The sequence below is a fragment of the Bipolaris maydis genome (assembly GCF_028858645.1).
Source record: "Bipolaris maydis strain C4 unplaced genomic scaffold PSV08scaffold_17, whole genome shotgun sequence".
Classification (NCBI taxonomy): Eukaryota; Fungi; Ascomycota; class Dothideomycetes; order Pleosporales; family Pleosporaceae; genus Bipolaris; species Bipolaris maydis.
In genome coordinates, this window is record NW_027093873.1 from 276,679 (window position 1) to 293,963 (window position 17,285).

The 17,285-nt window shown below is 50.9% G+C and overlaps 4 protein-coding genes across 4 annotated transcripts; 1 reads left to right on the plus strand and 3 right to left on the minus strand.

Annotated features, from left to right (window-relative positions):
- Nucleotides 1-1,984: 1,984 nt before the first annotated feature.
- PSV08DRAFT_211291 (glycosyl transferase family group 2-domain-containing protein) lies at nucleotides 1,985-5,241 on the minus strand. Its single transcript, XM_014222372.2, has 4 exons — nucleotides 4,918-5,241; nucleotides 2,792-4,868; nucleotides 2,364-2,742; nucleotides 1,985-2,310 (listed from the first exon to the last, which is right to left on the minus strand). Exons 1-4 carry the CDS (start codon nucleotides 5,101-5,103, stop codon nucleotides 2,235-2,237), a joined length of 2,718 nt encoding a protein of 905 aa, XP_014077847.1. The 5' UTR covers nucleotides 5,104-5,241; the 3' UTR covers nucleotides 1,985-2,234.
- A 2,043-nt stretch (nucleotides 5,242-7,284) lies between these two features.
- On the plus strand, nucleotides 7,285-9,401 carry PSV08DRAFT_232024 (glycoside hydrolase). Its single transcript, XM_014222373.2, has 5 exons — nucleotides 7,285-7,656; nucleotides 7,714-7,921; nucleotides 7,975-8,329; nucleotides 8,388-8,912; nucleotides 8,972-9,401. Exons 1-5 carry the CDS (start codon nucleotides 7,409-7,411, stop codon nucleotides 9,061-9,063), a joined length of 1,428 nt encoding a protein of 475 aa, XP_014077848.1. The 5' UTR covers nucleotides 7,285-7,408; the 3' UTR covers nucleotides 9,064-9,401.
- Nucleotides 9,402-12,472: 3,071 nt separating this feature from the next.
- PSV08DRAFT_19677 (cytochrome P450) lies at nucleotides 12,473-14,720 on the minus strand. The gene is made up of 4 exons (XM_014222374.2): nucleotides 14,406-14,720; nucleotides 13,322-14,316; nucleotides 13,110-13,247; nucleotides 12,473-12,970 (listed from the first exon to the last, which is right to left on the minus strand). Exons 1-4 carry the CDS (start codon nucleotides 14,602-14,604, stop codon nucleotides 12,761-12,763), a joined length of 1,542 nt encoding a protein of 513 aa, XP_014077849.1. The 5' UTR covers nucleotides 14,605-14,720; the 3' UTR covers nucleotides 12,473-12,760.
- Nucleotides 14,721-15,881: 1,161 nt separating this feature from the next.
- On the minus strand, nucleotides 15,882-17,242 carry PSV08DRAFT_211301 (uncharacterized protein). Its single transcript, XM_014222375.2, has 2 exons — nucleotides 16,950-17,242; nucleotides 15,882-16,896 (listed from the first exon to the last, which is right to left on the minus strand). The coding sequence occupies exons 1-2, from the start codon at nucleotides 17,131-17,133 to the stop codon at nucleotides 16,052-16,054; spliced, it is 1,029 nt and encodes a 342-aa protein (XP_014077850.1). The 5' UTR covers nucleotides 17,134-17,242; the 3' UTR covers nucleotides 15,882-16,051.
- Between the last annotated feature and the right edge of the window lie 43 nt (nucleotides 17,243-17,285).

The window sequence follows — 17,285 nt, forward strand, 5'->3', positions numbered from 1 at the left end:
TGGGCGTTTATTTGTGTGGGGTATTGCAGTTCTCGGAGTACGCCTAGGGCTGTGCCCATGACTTGTATACGAGTCGAACGCCACTTGGCGATCCCAAGCAAACTGAGCAGAAGGCAAGCTGCGTCTGAATTTTGATGATTTTATATCATCCAAAATCGGGTGGTAGCCTGTCCATTTCGCATGCGCTGGCACACGAAGAACACATGTTGATGTGTGAGGCTGGACATGAGGCTTCTCCCCTCTCTCAATGAATGCTGCTTCCTGAAATCCCCCACTCAGCACACATATCCACGATGATGCGATTGCGCCTCAAAACTATGTGAATATGCATATCGACGTGCCACATGCCTAACTCTTGTCAGTGTTAGTTCTTCCTTTCTATAACCTTCGCATGATATGTAATAGATATATAAGAGAAAGAAACTGCTGGTTTTGTACAAGTCCAACTGAAACAACGGATCGAATAGAATACAGAATCTCATGAAGTGTATAGAATTCTCGGTCTAAGTTAATAGGCTTCCTAACGGCGATTTCGGGCAGGCATCAAGTATTGGTATTGCTGACAGCACTGTAGTAGCTTCTTTGGCCAGGAGCTTTCAGTGAAAGTAATACAAAATCAGTGTTGTGCCCGGAAGAAATTACTGCATGATACTCCGCCCCCGTGTATCAGTATTAATGATGGCGCTCAGGAGATACCATGCGCGCATATCGGTCTCCGAACGATTGGACGAAAACTTCAGCTCATGTGCATTTACTCCCTTTTTTACTCATATCATAAGACTAAGCAAGAATTTTGGTTGAGCTGTCGCCAACAGACCACTAACCAGTGTGTTCGAGGGCATGATAGTGAGCATTTGCGCCATGCCTAAGCATCCCTTTGAGTGACTTCGGTCTTCTCACTGCGCCATCAGACTGCTTCAGTTTCACAAGTTGCACGCAGGTTTGCCAAAGTTCCATTCGCTTCGATTTGGTTCAGCTACAGCAGTTGAGCCGTGGTCACCCGGATCTCACAAGCCTCTGGGTCATCCGGATCCGCAAAATGCTGCATTCTCCGACGGCCCTAGTTTGTGTGGCGGAAGCTAAGGCTTGAGAGGACATCCCCAGAGCCATTTTGTACATCTTAAGCGGGAAATCGTATGATTTAGGCTGAAAGACATCAGTACACGACTCAACACCCATCTTGCGTAAACTCTTCATTGGGGGAGAGAAGTTGCGTCACCGTAGACATTGGACTTAGCTGTAGGGCTGCTGGTTAAGAGAAGCGACGCAACTTCTTCCTGAGCCCTATGCGTATACCTGCTCGCGGTTGGCAAGCCGTGTTGTACGCTACCCAGAATCGGTCGCGCACGTCACTACCAGTGTCACATGGCGGAAATCGGGATGCCTCGTGTGGTGCAGCATTACGCCCAGAGGGTCATAAGCGAAACCTAGACTGTTCTGCAGTGTAAAAGAGAAGTTGTCTGGTAAAAGTCCGATCACGATGGATGATGTTGCAGTGTCTGAAATGCATGTCTGATCATGAGCGCGTCGGGCGCTTGAATGGAGACTGAAGCTGAAGACGACGCCCACCATGGTTGAGTGGGCTGAAGTGGCAGTCTAGACTTGAATTTTGAATCCGGTCAGCCTATCAAAAAAAGATCACGGCTCGTCTTACCAGATGGCGCACCCAACGGCTCGACAATGGCGCACAAATGGACCGGGCGAGTGCTGGAGTGTGTGTAGGTGGTGCGCGCAGTCGAGGCCCTCCTGGTTGCTTTTTCAGCTGGCCCCGACCACCGCGTGCCTGCCGTACGTACAATGTCCAGTTCATGCATATCGCAGAGCTGCCCGACACATCCGGCTCACCATCACGACACAACACACTACAACCAACTCATGTTCATCTTGAATCTATCTCTATTACCTTGCGACAATGAGGAGACGCGAAAAAATGGATGCGAAACAATCACCTCGGAAGTGGGGCAGGGCTGAGTGGCAAATGAACGGCAGGGTAGGCCCCCAATGAGAGGAACCGACTGTGAGTATGGAAATACTACTTCATATTGAATAAAAATTAACACAAGGAAAGGCCTTGAGAGTCTAGTAAAGGCGATGATGATGAGGGAAACGAAGCCCTTTTAGATGCGATAATCCGCTCCGTGTATACCGACCAAGTATGCCAACTGGCCGCCAATTTTCCAACGCCGCAGCTGCAGATCCGACAAAAAGAGAAACCATCTAATCATAAAACGAACTTAGTAGTTGAAGACCGTCAAAGACGGGTTGAGGACGATGGGCACCAGGCAGTGCATGATTACAGTGACGGACCAACTGGGCAGAGTTAGTGACAGGCCAATCAAGTAGGAGTAGGAAATGGTACTTACGGAACAACAGCAGTCATGCCGGTAATCTCCCAGCCGTGAGGAGCGAAGCAACCGAGGTAAATCATGCCACCGATGAAGGCAAACATGAGCATATACATCCACTTGAAGCGCTTCCAGATCTTGGGCAATTCGGCGAAGAAGTTGGAGTTGTCCTTTTCCTTGGCTGTGGCACCCCAGCTCATGTCGATGCAGAACATGTGAGAGCAGATGGCGAGCAGGATGTGGAACGAGACACCACCGAAGAAGACCATGAAGAAGGGCATCCACTTGATGTTTTCAGCAAAGGCACCGATAAGGCTGGCCTCGCCGATACGATAACGCATGATGGCAAAGCAGGCGTTGGACATCAAGTTGAATACAACCAACAAGGTGACAAAGACTAGGTGATGTTAGCGGAGGATCTACTAAGGAACAGGATGTGGACTTACTCTTCCAGGACTCGATGTAGTACTTGTCAAGTTCACCGTTGAGCCAGCCGACCAGGAAGTAATTCAGAGCACCGAGAGGAACAGCGGATCCGATAGCATAGTACGAGAAAATGTAACCGCAGATGGAAATCTTGGAAGAAAGCTGAATGTTGGACCAGAGGAAGGTGCGGAAGAGCTTGGTGAAAGGGGTCTTCCATAGCCAGGTGTAGAGGGGGTTGAAGACAAGCTCGTTGCAACCGTAAGCGTATTTCTCCCAGCGATCCAATTCGTCGAAAATGGTGAGCGATACACCCTCCTTGAACCCGCGGCCGTGGTAACTGGCAAGACGAACAATGTTGCCTGCAATCTGGAGACGAAGCGCGATATCGAAGTCCTCGGAAACGTGGCTCTCAGACCAGAAGCAGACGTAGCCATCCTCTTCAGGAGGGTTGCCAACAGACTGAACAGCCTGCCAGCGCAAGAAAGCGTTGTGACCGACGAAAGGAGCGACCTCACCGCTGCCGACAGCGAAGCGAATAGCAGCGTAGACGAGGTTGGTGAAGAAAGTGATACCGTTCTCGAAGTAATCCCAAGAAACTTGCATGACACCGGTGGCGTGTTGGACAATGGCAACTTCGGGCGAGAGGTACATTTCGGCGGCACCGTACATGAGGCAGTCTTCGGGAACGATGGTATCGGAATCGACGATAAGAATAATCTCACCCATACGGATGTTACCACCAGCTTTGGCGCGAGGATCAGCGGTAAGAACCTGATTGAGGGCCTCGTGGTATAGCGTAAGCTCTTGCTCTTCGGTGATGGAGGCGTTGCCGGGGTAGCGAGCGTCGACTAGTTGTTGGAGGACATCCTCGACACGGTTGGAGGTGTTGAGAGCAAAGTTCATGTTGGAAGCCTTCTTGAACTTTCCGCGGCGGACGAAACCCTCGTGGTTGTGCTTGGGACGCGAGACCCATCCGATGTTGTTGTTCTCGTAGAAACGGAGAAACTTTTCGTTGTCCTCCTCCGAACGGACAGCCATACCATCATCGTTGATGAAGATGCGTGCGGTTCCACCACGGGATTCGTAGTAAGAGATGGCGGCTTGCAAACTGGCTACGGTGGGCTTGACGACACCCTCTAGAGATTCGGTGTAGATGGGCATCTGGATGGTGATTGTCGACGGGGTGAAACCTAGAGAGCGGGCCTGGGCCAGATTCGGCTTGATGGCAGAGTGGAAGCGACTGTTGGTCAGGACACCAGTGATGGGACCAAAAACTTGGAAGATGTTACCCAGGACGACGACGACGAAGAAAAGACCCAAGGCGATCCAGAATGGTTCAACGAGGATGAGCAGAAGACGAGGGTAGAACTTATCAGTCATGGTCTCGAGGATAAGCGCCCTGTTACCAAGTCCCAAGACTGGAACCAAGATCAAGCTCATAGCGAGACCGATGTAGAGGGAGCTAGTGAAAATGAGTGGACGAGCAAGCGATTCCTTGGGGCCTTGTCCCTTCTCGGGGTCGGCATCGACTTCCTCAGTGGAGACTTCGATGTCTTCTTTCTTACCCATATCGAAATCCATTGTGGAGCCGCCAAGCGTGGAGTTTGCACTGGACTGAACGGCGCTGTCGAAGCCGCTGAAGGGGTTCTTGGCTGTACCCCAGACGAGACCGAGGATTCTGGACTCGACTTCCATGGCCTGAGAAAGAATGGCACCAAGGTCATCGTGCCAGACAAGCAGGAGCCTTTCTTGTCGGATGAGGGCAGCATACTGGAACTTGCGGATGGTGCTAGATGTAGCGACTTCTGCCATGGACTCGAATATTTGGATCTGGGAACCGTTCTGGAACATCAACTCGGTTTCAAAAGGCTCGAGGACATCGAACACGGCTTGTGTACCATCAGTGCTCATGGTGAGAGCGACACCGGGATTGATTCTCTTGACTGCAGCCACGAGATCCTGGTCTGCAGTTGCGGGCTCCGAGACATATTCTCCTTGACCCTTGCGGATCAAGACACCTTCGCAAGAGCCAGGTGATTGAGCTCCAGAAGTCATCCAACGCATTGAGCATGCCTTGGCGTGGAGATGCTTGATGATCTGGGGAAATCAGCGCCATGGCACGTGATGCATGAGTGAGGATACTTACAGCACGGTATCTCGAATCTTCATCAATCTTCATGGTCAATGGTCGCGACACAGGAGGTCGGCCATTGGGAGTTTGGGGCACAGAGTAGCGCGAATCGCTGACGCTGTCACTCAACGACTGCCTGCTTGAGGGGATGACGGGTCTGTTCCCATCCTGGGAAGGGGTGGCGGAAGACATGTTGGACATGCGACGACGATTATGGTACGTGAGCACGGATTAACGAGGATTACTGCTAAGCGATAGTAAAAAAGGCTCAAAGGGGATGCCACGAGGCAAACGTGACGTCCAAGACCCAGAAACGAAGGAATGGGCAAGTAGCCCTGCGAAGAGTGACAAGAGTGAAGAACTGAAAACGAGCCGAAGGGGTCGCAGAGCAGTGGTTATCAAGGCGGCACAGCTGGTAGTGTGTACAGAATTTCCTTCACCTACGCGAAGCTCCGCCCCGGTCCAGCCCGTAGCCACCACGGTCAGAGATACACTCATGCTACACACTATCGAATAGTCGGCGTCCCCCCTGGTCTAGCACGTTCGAATCTCAACAAGAGTCACTACGCGAGCGTCCCGAGAAAGGTCACTGCGTCTGTCACAAACGCCGCCGTGCAGCCATGATAATCCAGAATGGGCGGAATCTCAGGCCACCAAGTGGACCTAGCGATCCTGACATGAAATCACACACCCTGCCGTGCACGCCCCGGTCGCTCTTCCGCCCAGCGTGCCTCGGTGTCGGAACGATGGGCAAGGCCACTAACACGATAACGAAGGGGTGCTTCATCGGCCTAAAGATAGTCGAGATTGTTTGTCATGATCGAGATCGGGGTCAAAAGGAGGCATGTCTAAGTTTCATGGCCGCTGGCATGTCCGACGCTTGTGCCTGAGCCAGCACAATGGCGGCTAAAGATTAGCTCTGCCGCTGCTGTTGACGTTTGTCCCGACGAGGAGAATTTACTTTTTGCAAGAGGCAACTATCGCCCTCGGCATTGGGTAGCGCCATCTACCAGCCAGCCTCAGCTCGACGGCGACTAAGGAAATGGTAGAGAGTGGGACCACTTGGAGGTGCTTTGGCCATGGCCAAACCGGGCACCTGGCGTCCCAAACCGTCCGAGGTGGCCATCAACCCACGTCGAAATCCTGGTAAGTTTCTGCAGGCCAAGACCGAAGAATGGGCCGCGTGTGGATTGCTGGGTGAGCGTACACAATGATGGATTCTGCTATGAACTGACGCGGGCCTAGGACCCTGCGAATTGCTTTTATCATTCGTTTATTTTTCCGAAACGTGGTGTAGGGTGACAGCACAGGTCCAACGTGGTAGACGACACCCTTGGCTACGCATTGTCACCCGCTCCCAGCGATAAGGACCCCGGCGGATGTCCCGTTGTTAAGATTAGCACCATGGCCTGCCTAGATTGAAGGCATCTGTCCAGCACATCAAGCAGCTCGCCACTGGGCAGCCACACGTCGCAGACTGTTTGTCTCGAACCTTGAGGTTGTTGCATGACGCCATGCCCTCCCGGGCTATTTTTGAGTCAGGCCAGGTTCTAGTCGACAGAGTCAGACGGCAGGGGTGGAGTCGTCCAGGTGCGACGCACCATGACGGTAGCGCAGTGTTTAGCCGGCCTACAGATAAGTCAATCGACAACGATGGGCCAGCGTCGGAGCTGCAGGATTCTGGCCACCGACTTGCAGATACGGAGAGGGGGAGGACACGATATCGACGGCATGCAGGTTTCTCGAGGGATGCCTATCTACTAGTAGCATCGGTCCCAGAGAGTGGTTGAGCGGGCTGGTGCTCGAGGTCCACTCCAAGCGCGATCTCGTCGCAGGGGGGGAGGCAGAGGACGGTATGAGTCGCGCGGCAGTGTGACGAGATCGACCGGGCGCTAAATCTAGGCACGAACCACGAAGAGAAAGGATACGTCGTGGCGTCGGAGCATGGTGGACGTTCAGCCTCGGGCCTAGTACGGGCGGTGCAGTCTCTGTCGCTTCGCTAAACGTGCCGTGGCGGCGCATCCTGGGCTGATGACTGCAAGGCTGTCACACTAGCCGCGTGCTTATCTTCGCGGCAGCAACCTAGGTACCTGCATCTAGGCGAGCGCTAGTCTGCTTTGCGCCCTGGTATCCAGCCACAGCCCACGTCCTGCCCCTTGCGCATGCAGAAACCATCAGGCCGGCTAGGCCAGCTCGTGCTGGTGAACGTGTCGAATGTTCTAAATCTAGACTGGTAGAGCCGTCAGACTTCGCTCATCCCGACGACGGCCCAGCCAGCCTACTATCGATTCTTCGAGCCGCAAAAAAAGCCAGACCGCTTGGCTGGGGTATTGATACTTCAGCTCTCAACAGCGTCTCCCACCGCGGCCTCGCTTGTGTAATCACGTCTCCTCTGTTGGAGTTGGATTCGGCAATAAACCCCCTCGTCCCGGCCCGCTCACCACTCGAGCCCTTCTTGGACTTTTGCACTCCACACTCGTTACTCCTCCCCCTCCGCCGCCCAAACATGCCTTCTCTATTCAAGCGTAGCAAGAAGGCCCCCGAGGCCGCTGCCCCAGCACCGGAGGCCCAATCCCAAGATGTCCCAAGCATTCCTGCTGGCATGACACAAAGACGTCCCGATCAATCAGCAGCTGGTAGCTACCTGCCCAGGAACCCCTCCAACCTCTCCTTCGGACTCGGCCCGAACCAAACGGGCAATGCTGAACTGCGGAAACAACCGCGGCCATTCAAGAGCTACAGGCTACGGGGAGAGTATGTTGTCTATATACCTGTGTCCAATCTTTTGCACAAAACTGACCAACATTCTAGGCGCGAGTTGCCATGGAAGGACGACCCAAGGATAAAGCGCACCAAGATTGGCAACTGGATCACCTTCGCCTGCATAATTATCGGCTTGGGTCTCTCCGGTTACATCGCATACACAGCTGTCAATGAAGCCAAGGTTCCCGAGGGATGTCTCATCATGGATGACAACTTTGAAAAGATCGACCCCGCCAACTGGGGCTACGAAATCCAGGTAAGCAACAATGTTCACATTCCACTTTCGCCAAACTAACCGCCCACCTTTAGACTGGTGGTTTCGGAAACGGCGAGTTCGACTGGACGACCGACGACCCAAAGAACAGCTACGTTGACGCCGAGGGTCTCCACATTGTCCCGACTCTGACGACCGAGTCCACGGGCATCACTGCAGAGCAGCTCGTCGACGGCTACACGCTCAACATCACAAAGGCAGGCGGTGACGGTTCTTGCACTTCGAGCGACTACAAATCCTGCAGTGTCAGGTCCAACGCAACCACCGGTGCCATTATTCCTCCTGTTCGTTCCGCACGCATGACTACTAAGGGAAAGAAGTCCATCAAATACGGTCGTGTCGAGGTTGTTGCTAAAACCGCCAAGGGTGACTGGCTGTGGCCCGCCATCTGTACGTTGCATATGAAACTTCGGCCATGATATCGGAGGATGCTAACACCCATGTGTAGGGATGATGCCTGAAGATAATGTTTACGGCGAGTGGCCCCGCAGCGGAGAAATCGACATTGCTGAGTTCCGCGGAAACGCATGGCCTTACCCCGAAGGCAATGACTTCATGGCCTCAACTCTCCACTGGGGCCCCGACTCCAAGCACGACGGATACATCAACACACACGGTAACGCTTTCTTCCGTCGCCAAACCTTTGCCTCAAGCTACCACACTTTCGGCCTCGAGTGGACCGAGAAGTACCTGTTCCTGTTCCTCGACACCCGTCTGAAGCAGGTTATGTACTACAAGTTCACCGAGAACAACCAGCTCTGGAATAAGGGCGGTTTCAACGGCGTCACCACCGCCAACGGCACTCTTGTGGAAAACCCATGGATTAAGGGTGGGCTTAATGCTCCATTCGATCAGAAGTTCTACCTCATCCTCAACGTCGCCGTCGGTGCCCAGAATGGATGGTTCTTCGACGGTGAGGGTAACAAGCCCTGGGTCGATGGCAGCGACTTTGCTCCTAGGGACTTTTGGAATGGTACGTCATCAACTTATTCCCATAATCTTCCAGAGAAAAACCACTAACAATTTTGACAGCTAGGGATGAGTGGCTTCCAACCTGGGGCGAGGGTGCCGATCGTGGTATGACTGTCAAATCCGTCAAAATGTGGCAAGCCGGCAAGTGCTAGTTGTGGCTTTCGACTGCCGCGTTGCTTGCGCATCTTTGACCACTTTCGATCTACACGGGTCCACATACACCCGTGTCTTTTTTACTCAACTGAACGGCTGTTCTGCTTACTTTTTTTGGTTTTTGGGGGTAATTGGCACACAACGGCACGTTAGACGTTTATCGCACACTGGGATGATAGAGGCGCATTAGGCGCGTCTTGTTTGGGCACACTCGAAGCGCACGATACACATTTTCTTACAAACGAGGTAAGCCCAAAAACTGAGTTGTAGAATTACATTTTAATCCATGTTCATCCTCCAAACTCCACAAATCTTACTCTCGCTCCTGGCGGCCCTTTCACGGACCTTTCTCGTTCCTTATGTTTTGATTTTACCTTCTCACACATGCCGTCTGACACGGGATTGCTGCTGGCAACAGGCTTACGGTGGTGGCCTTGCATAACCGCATGATCACCTCGGCTGGTCTGAAGTGCCGGCATTGCATTGTAGATTCTGCAAAAGGCCCTGGGAACAGTTGTGAACGCCACATCAGAAAACTTTACAAAAGAAGCAAAGATTCTCTCCCATCTTCGTCATGTCTTTTGTGGCCAGAAAAAGGGCTTCCATGCGACATCCAGAAGGACACTTCGGGACTCGTGCCAAAAGCGTGTACCTTGCTCGCTCGTGCGTCTTCTCAATCCAGCCAACGTACGTATCATTCATTCGCCCAATTCCGCATGCACCCTCGCCTACATGCCCTCTTCCGAGTGCGAAACCGATAAACTATCCAAATCCAGGACATTGGCCCTTCCGCCCGCATCCACCGTATCCACTGCTTGTCCCCACCGTATTGCAAGGGCAGCACATGGCTAGTACAGCCCCTGCTACCAAACCTCGCTCCTCCCACTCCCCATGTGCATTATCTCGCTGCAACGCACTCTATTTTCCTTTCCCATCCACCCACCCACACAGCACACGCCCTCTCCACCCGCACAATCCTTCGCTCGCCCCGGCCGCCCCTCCCGAGCCACGCGCTCGCCAATCCAGCCCCCCCCCAAAAAAAAAGGTCAAATCTTTCTTTACGAACAAATCCATCTGAAAATTGCACAACGCAGCGGTGTGGCGGTGTGGCGTTGTTCGTCAACATGACCAATGTATGGGCGCTCGCGAGCGGCCACGTCCGCCCGATGTTTTCGCACTCCATACCCTTTTTTAATTTATTTTTAGCCGAGAGAGATACCTATCTCTCTACTCTATGTAATTCCGTCCCTGTGTATTGTATGTACAGTAAGCAGATACAACACTACTTTTCTACCATGTTTGTACATGTACACCTTTTTTTCCCTTGGTGTACATTGTACGCTCTCTTTTGCGCGCGCGCCTGCAACTTGCAGGCTAAGTAAAGCTTGAGCAGAACGCTATTTGCAAAAGAGAGAGAGAGAGAAACACCAATCGCTCATCCGCGGTGTTGTCCTCCCTCCCCCTTTCGTTAAAGTGTCTAAGCCTAGCCAGAACCCAAACAGCCCTTTAGCAACAACGCCATCTTTCCCCCGTGTCGGCCGTAAATACTAGCGCCATGTGCCCCGTCGTATTCTTCTTCTTCATTTTGTAATCTTTTCTTCAGCTATCTTAGCGCCTTTTCCCTGTTTTTTTTTCTTGTTTGTAGTTCAGCTTGCGGGTAATTAGGGCGGCTGTGCGAGAAGAGAGAGACACACAAACGCCAAATACGAATCCGGTAGTCGAAACACACGGATGAGTCGGGTCGCGCACCGGGGGGGCAGGCAAGGGTTTATTGGGTTGGGATGGTGTTGGTAGTAGCGTGGGGAGAGAGGACAGGGGAGTTGGAGGAAGAACAAGGGGGAGGTGGTTAGACGGGCCAGACGGACAGGGTTCCGACTGCAGTAACAGGGGTGGGTTTGTGGGATGAGTGCAGAGTGCAGAAGAGACTGTGCATGTGTGATGGTTGTAAGTAGTGGTGGGTGGGCCGTTTCAACCGGACAGTTTTTTTCTTGTTGTTCTTTTGCTTTTTCGGAAGCGGGATTGCGGATGGCTTGCTTTTTGTTTCCTTGTTTTGCTCCATGCGGGATGCGTTGCGGCATGAGGACCTCCTTTTTTGTTTTCTTGAACAACTCCCCGGCATCGGTCGGCATCGTGCCGGATTTGCGCATCCGCTTTGCTTCTGTTCATAGTACCGATTTCGCTGTTTGTTTGTTTTTGGCCCACCTCACCTAAACACCCCGGCCCAGTACCTGTTTCACCCAGTACTGCGTTTTGTGGCTTTTTTCTAAGCGGGTAAAAAGTGGCGTTTTATTGTGCATCTGGTTATTACAGGACCTGAAGGGAGACAGAAATAATAGGAACATGACATCTTCTTCATGGCCGTTTCAGCGCTTTGATTAGTGTACCAGCAAATTCCTGGTGTTTTTTTTATGGTTTTCCTAATCTGACGAGCCCCCTTCTATCCACTCGTCGCCCACTCGGCAGACCACAGTCTAATACGCCACGAAAGACGATACAAAAGGGGTGCGCGCGCGACGGCGTGTCATGCATGTGTAAGGGCGCCCGTCAACCAGTAAGTCAGTCATGGTGACGCCTAACATCGCTTTCGCAAGCTAGTGATACGTTGTGGAACAGCACCACCAGCACACACCCTTCAATTACCACAACTCTTTCAAGGCCACCGCCATCAAATTAGAAATATGCGCGTCATGGCAAATAAAAATCGTACCATAATGCCCTAGCGTACATGTGTTGCACACCCTTCCCTTACCACCACGCCCCCTCCTCGCTCGCTCGGTGGTTGAACCCGACAACCCCCCTAGCAAACGTTGTATCAAAGACCTGCATGGGACCGGTGAGAAATCGATAAATTGGCAACGCAAGTAGTAGGTAGTCACTGCCAACGTGTTTCCTTACAAACCACTCGTTGGACGGGAAGATAAAACACAAAAACTGCCCTAAAAACACGAACCCCAGAACGCGCGCGCCCCATTCTGGCGTGGGCCTGCCCCCCATTAAAAAAACAAGCAAAGCAGAAGCAAAGGGCACATGAAAAATCGCCGCGCTACAATTTGCTGACTGACTCCGCTTTCCTCCCTTATCACTTACCATTTGCTGTTTTTGCTTTTCCCAGACCGCCATGCCCACCCCCGCCTGGCTGCCTGGAGCCTTGGAGAATGCTTGGTTGTGCAAGGCGGGCAGAGCGATTATGTCGGTGTTTCTAACAATATATTGCTTTACTGATACATACCGTGTATGCGGTCTGAACGGGCAGGCGGGCTAGCGTACGATAGGCACAAGGATTTTATGCATGCATACAACGTGAACGCAAAGCCATGCAGAACGTTATCTAGAAATCCTTCGTGCAGATTAACACGAACTACTCTGCGATCAGGTTTCTTAGGGTGAATCCAACAAAAAATAAACACCGAAGGAAGCGCTGTTATCTATGATGCCCATGTTCTGCCTGTTTGTGCTTGGTGTCAAATCGCGTAATCGGAAGGACTAGCTGCCGAAGCGGTGTCCACAATTATTGTTCGATCTTCTCTTTGTTGAGGGTGACAGCTAGGCACGTTTTTTTCCCTCAAGGAAAAAAAATTGGGGGGCCAAGATCAATCACTACGCGCAATTGGCATGATGTGCGATCCGGAAACTCGACTATCCGTAACGAATGCGGTGTTGCGTTGTTCTGCCGCTTCTTCTACTATCCCATGTCAATCACTGCTGATTGTGCCGTCTAGCCGTAACCTTGACCTGGAAGTCGCGCGGCTTGATGAACCAGTAGTTTGTCGTCTTCCACTCCTGATCAGCCGCTTGCAGGTGGTCAGCCAGTGTGAAGTCAAAGTCGCGGATAAGCGCGGGGATTAACTTGGACATTTCCAGAAACGAAATGTGTCTTCCTATGCAGGTTCTTGTTCCGAGGCCAAACTGCACAGCACGTATTTTAGTCAGTAAATGATGCCCAAGGTACAAGATTGGGTGGAATAGAAGGATGTACGCGAGGTGGCGTTGCGCGAATTGAGGCAATAGTCGCGATCAACAGATAGATGACGAATCCATGACATACCGGCATCCAATTTCGCTCCATGATAGCAAGCCTCTCTTTATCCTCAATAAGCCAGCGCTCTGGTCTAAATTGGTTTGCATCTGGACCAAAGATGGCAGTATCGCGATGAGCGACCCAGGAGTTGATTCCGACAATAGTCTAACACAAGTTTGTCAGTAGCCATATCCGTGCATCTTTCGAGCTGACCATTTCATGTCAGCGCGGTAACTTACGCCTTCAGGAAAGAACACATTGGATATCTCTGCGCCACCAGCTGGCACTACACGCTCCAGTGGGAGGCCAGTAGCAGGATGCATTCTCAGTGCCTCCTTCATCACCGCCTGAAGGTAGGGCATCTCTTGGCTCTCCTTGAATGTGATGAAGTGGCTGATTTGGCCTTGTCGCTGGCGCTCATCGACCTCGTGCCGTAATCTCTCCAGCGTGCAAGGATTCTTAAGCAGGTAGTAGAGAATAGCAGAGAGAGAAATGGCTGTAGTATCCGAGCCAGCTGCCATATTCGATATGCACCCTTGGGCTACATGGTACATGGTAAAGGTCTCAGGAGCGTCAGCATTCTTCTTAAAGAACTTTGTCAAAAAGTCCATGCTCGTTTTCCCTTTCTCTGCTCCATCCAGTGGGATCCTCTTTGTCTGCTCTGTCTGGTGTTCTGCAATGCGATCTTGTGTAAACTTCGACACATATGTTCGCCCTGTTCCTGTCGGGCCAGCCAGCCAATTGCGAATATGAAAGAGGTATTTGTGCAGCCACGGAAAGACTCCAGCCAAGGATCCATAGTATAAAAAGTCTTCCAAAGCCGCCATTAAACCACCAATGTCCTCACCTCTATCTAGGAATCCTAATCTTTTAGAGTACGTTATCAATCCAATGACATCGAATGCATAGCACTGTAGCCAGTGCCCCATGTCTGCATATGCACCCGCACTGGCAAGTTCTCCAAGACGTTGGCTAAAGAGCTCCGCGCACTCGTCCACATATGGCTCATAGGTGACGAGTGAGGACATGCTGTAGGTGCTTTGGTACTGTCGGCGATTCTCGCTATGACGTCGGATCGAGTCGTCTGTAAAGAGCGTCCATTGCGATTGGTCTGGGTGAGCCCACACCGAGTACCACGAAGATTTTGGGAACTTTGTGCCGTGGCCGTAGATAGATTTTTGCGCAGACGGTGAAGAGAAGGAGTACCGGTTTGGTCCATAACGGACAATCTCGCCTGCAGTCACAATATAAGTGATCGTCTCTGATATACATCGGGTTTGGAGAAGGTGGTTCAATCACATATGATAGAACGACACGACTTACCGTATTTTCGATGCAACTCGATATTATCCCACTCAAACCTGCCCTTTTCGACTCGCCATAGATACCAAAGATCAGTGAACCAGGCAGTAAATGGGCCCGGTATGTTGCGTAGCGGCGAGAGGAATGTTTTCAGAAACGGAAATAAGATGCGCGCTATGAGCGCAACAGCTACTGCACCCGCAAGAATTGAGACATGCATTTTTGCTGCTCCAATGATTCAGTGCTGAGGAGTTGGCTTTTTCCCAATCAATGGCTCGTTGTTTGAAATCCTAAAGATCTTGCGGTAGTCTCCGGATATCAACATGTTCTTCCTCGGCATAGGTGATGCGGGGAATGATGACGCCTCCCCGCTCACATGAGACATGCTCTCGCGGAACCGAAATAGCCGGAAAATGGGCAGCCCTCTCGCGGAGCCGAAATTACCGGAAAATGGGCCAGGTGGATGGCAAGTGAGGGATGAGTTCTTATCCGAGCCTAATGGTCATGTGATAACTATGGAATTCTATCCAGTCTTTGTGATAATTTAATGTGAAATCCATGACATCGGAGGTCTGTTGTACGCAAATGCTCAAGACTTGTCGTAATTCAATATCTGGCGTCGCACCCAGCCATCACCTTTGTACCAAGAGCGTATTATGCAGCGTCTAGAATGTGAGGTGAGAGGTTAGTACAAGCAAGAATAGCTATAGTAATACTCAACGAAATAAGACGAATATCTAATTTCATTTAACTGCCTGAAGTTTTAAACGGAATAGAAACTTACACATTTCAGCCTTGATGAAAACAAGCGATGTCGCAGTGTCAAGCAGTCTCTAACGTGGTTGTATAGATTCATATCGACTCACAGGATCATTCCAGTAAGTTTACCTAACGCTGGATATGTCTCTGTGTAGAGGGCTTGGCATATATATTACTAGAATCAAAGATTGATTGCTACCCCGAATTTTGATCGAATATAATCACTAATGGGGTTGAGCGTTGACAAGCGCAACATCCGTTCATCCAATTATGACAGTACTGTATACTTGTATATTGACAGGTTGAGAAATTACAGCAACTTCCCTTTGACTATTCGTAGAATCAGTGTGTTCTTATCTCGACTATAGTTTATTGTGCTGCTCTCTCATCGCAACCATAGTTCCCTGTTCTACTATGTTGGTCATAGCCGCAATTTATTTGTCGTACCTAACAGAGATGTGCCTAGTAGGCACATACCCGTTAAAAGGCAAGTTTTTAGTTGTATTACTAAACGATTATTTAGATTTTAAGAGTAGGATCTCGCTGCCGTAAATGCTTACCTATAGTTATCCTTTAACCTTTTCCTTTAATTGTAAAGTTTAATTTTTCCAATACCCGATTCTCGCAGGTTTAGGGTGTAAACTGCTATCTCTTCCTAAAATGATTGATCTGATACGCTGTATAACAAATAGAGAAAAAAGGTAAGTGGTATGTAGCAAACATAGAAAAAAGGTCAAGTCAAGTCGGTCGTAGAATCAGTGTCTCGTCAGCACACTACGCCTATATCTTTTGTGGCCAACGTTGAATGATACATGATGATACGGAGCCTTACAAATACGCGTTGGAACAGTTTTTTTGTTCTTTTTTTTTTTCAGAAAATAGGTAACCCACATTTCAGGCCACACAGATCAGAATACAAGTTGCCAAAGATCCGTCAGTCGCTCATTATTCTCACCCAATCCACCATGAATGACAATGCTATCATTACCACTCTCAGCCTTGACAACGTCAGCATCAAACCATCCACGCGGGTCAGGCACACCGTCGCTGCCTTCAGGTTGAAGCTGCGTCCACCATTTCTCGGTGATATCGTAGATCCAGACATCGCCTAGCATCTTACCTGCTCCAGCATGACCCAGTGACGAAGGGTCGTGTTCGCCAAAAAGTGTGAGGAGCTTATCCTTACGAGCCAGTCGTACTGGCAGCAGAACACAGACACTGCGGGCCTGAGGCCCGTTGTAGCCATCAGCTTCAAAAGTATCAGTGGACCACGTGTTGTTAGCAATGTCGAATATATCGATGCTGCCACCTTGTTCAGTGTTGCCGTCGAAGCCATTCATTCTGTAGAGTTTGCCATCGTGGTAGGCGATTGAAGCGCCTCCACACTGGGAGCCTGGAGCATCTGGTGCTTGTGTCCATGTACGGCTGTTGATGTTGAACATCCACAAGTCGGATAGGCGCCCCTTTGCAGGACATCCAGCATGGAGGAAGAAAGTCTCTTTGCCATCACTAGTGGAGCAATGATAGCTGCGTGCTGGTGGATAGGGCGCTGATGAATCGGCTGGGGTGATCTTCGTCCATGACGAGCTTGCGGGATCGTAGCACCACATTGCGCCTTGTTCCTCTATGGGTGCCATGTCGACACCGCCGCGTCCAGAAAACAAGTGCATTTTGCCATTGAGAACGGCTGATGCACTCCCGACTCTTGGGCTGGGTGCTGAGGAAGCCGACTTTGTTTCCAGGTTTGTAGCATCTGTTCCCGTTTTAGCCATGTACCTTGATGGCTTGTTCAGATGAGGGGCATACTGGACTTGAGGGGAAACACATCGACCTTGTCATCTATAGGCTCCCGAGGCTTCACCTCGCCACCAAAGATGCAGACATTTGAATCGACAACTGAGAGTACTTGAGAAGAGCGGCGCAATCGCTCATCGTTCAAGAGACGCTTCCAGGAGCCTTTGAGGGTGTTGATTGGTTTTCCGACTGGCATTGTGAGTTCTTGTTGTAGTACAAACTATATCTGACTTGAATTGAGAGTGTTACAGAACGAGAGAATAAGTGTATGAGCGTCTTAGATCAGGTAAGATGCATACAATTGCGTCATGCGGGAGGAATGCCACTGTGAAAGATCGATGGGCAGAA

What these genes read in the sequence shown, in the direction of transcription:
- PSV08DRAFT_211291 (XM_014222372.2), bottom strand. Translation starts at nt 5,103, where the DNA reads ATGTCCAACATGTCTTCCGCCACCCCTTCCCAGGATGGGAACAGACCC. An exon ending in CTACATCGAGTCCTGGAAGA is followed by an intron (nt 2,743 to 2,791) that starts GTAAGTCCACAT and finishes AACATCACCTAG; the next exon opens with TCTTTGTCACCTTGTTGGTT. An exon ending in GGCATGACTGCTGTTGTTCC is followed by an intron (nt 2,311 to 2,363) that starts GTAAGTACCATT and finishes AACTCTGCCCAG; the next exon opens with TTGGTCCGTCACTGTAATCA.
- PSV08DRAFT_232024 (XM_014222373.2), top strand. Translation starts at nt 7,409, where the DNA reads ATGCCTTCTCTATTCAAGCGTAGCAAGAAGGCCCCCGAGGCCGCTGCC. An exon ending in AGCTACAGGCTACGGGGAGA is followed by an intron (nt 7,657 to 7,713) that starts GTATGTTGTCTA and finishes CCAACATTCTAG; the next exon opens with GCGCGAGTTGCCATGGAAGG. An exon ending in CTGGCTGTGGCCCGCCATCT is followed by an intron (nt 8,330 to 8,387) that starts GTACGTTGCATA and finishes ACCCATGTGTAG; the next exon opens with GGATGATGCCTGAAGATAAT.
- PSV08DRAFT_19677 (XM_014222374.2), bottom strand. Translation starts at nt 14,604, where the DNA reads ATGCATGTCTCAATTCTTGCGGGTGCAGTAGCTGTTGCGCTCATAGCG. An exon ending in CGAGTTGCATCGAAAATACG is followed by an intron (nt 14,317 to 14,405) that starts GTAAGTCGTGTC and finishes TTGTGACTGCAG; the next exon opens with GCGAGATTGTCCGTTATGGA. An exon ending in TGGAGCGAAATTGGATGCCG is followed by an intron (nt 12,971 to 13,109) that starts GTATGTCATGGA and finishes CGTGCTGTGCAG; the next exon opens with TTTGGCCTCGGAACAAGAAC.
- PSV08DRAFT_211301 (XM_014222375.2), bottom strand. Translation starts at nt 17,133, where the DNA reads ATGCCAGTCGGAAAACCAATCAACACCCTCAAAGGCTCCTGGAAGCGT. An exon ending in TGTGTTTCCCCTCAAGTCCA is followed by an intron (nt 16,897 to 16,949) that starts GTATGCCCCTCA and finishes AAACGGGAACAG; the next exon opens with ATGCTACAAACCTGGAAACA.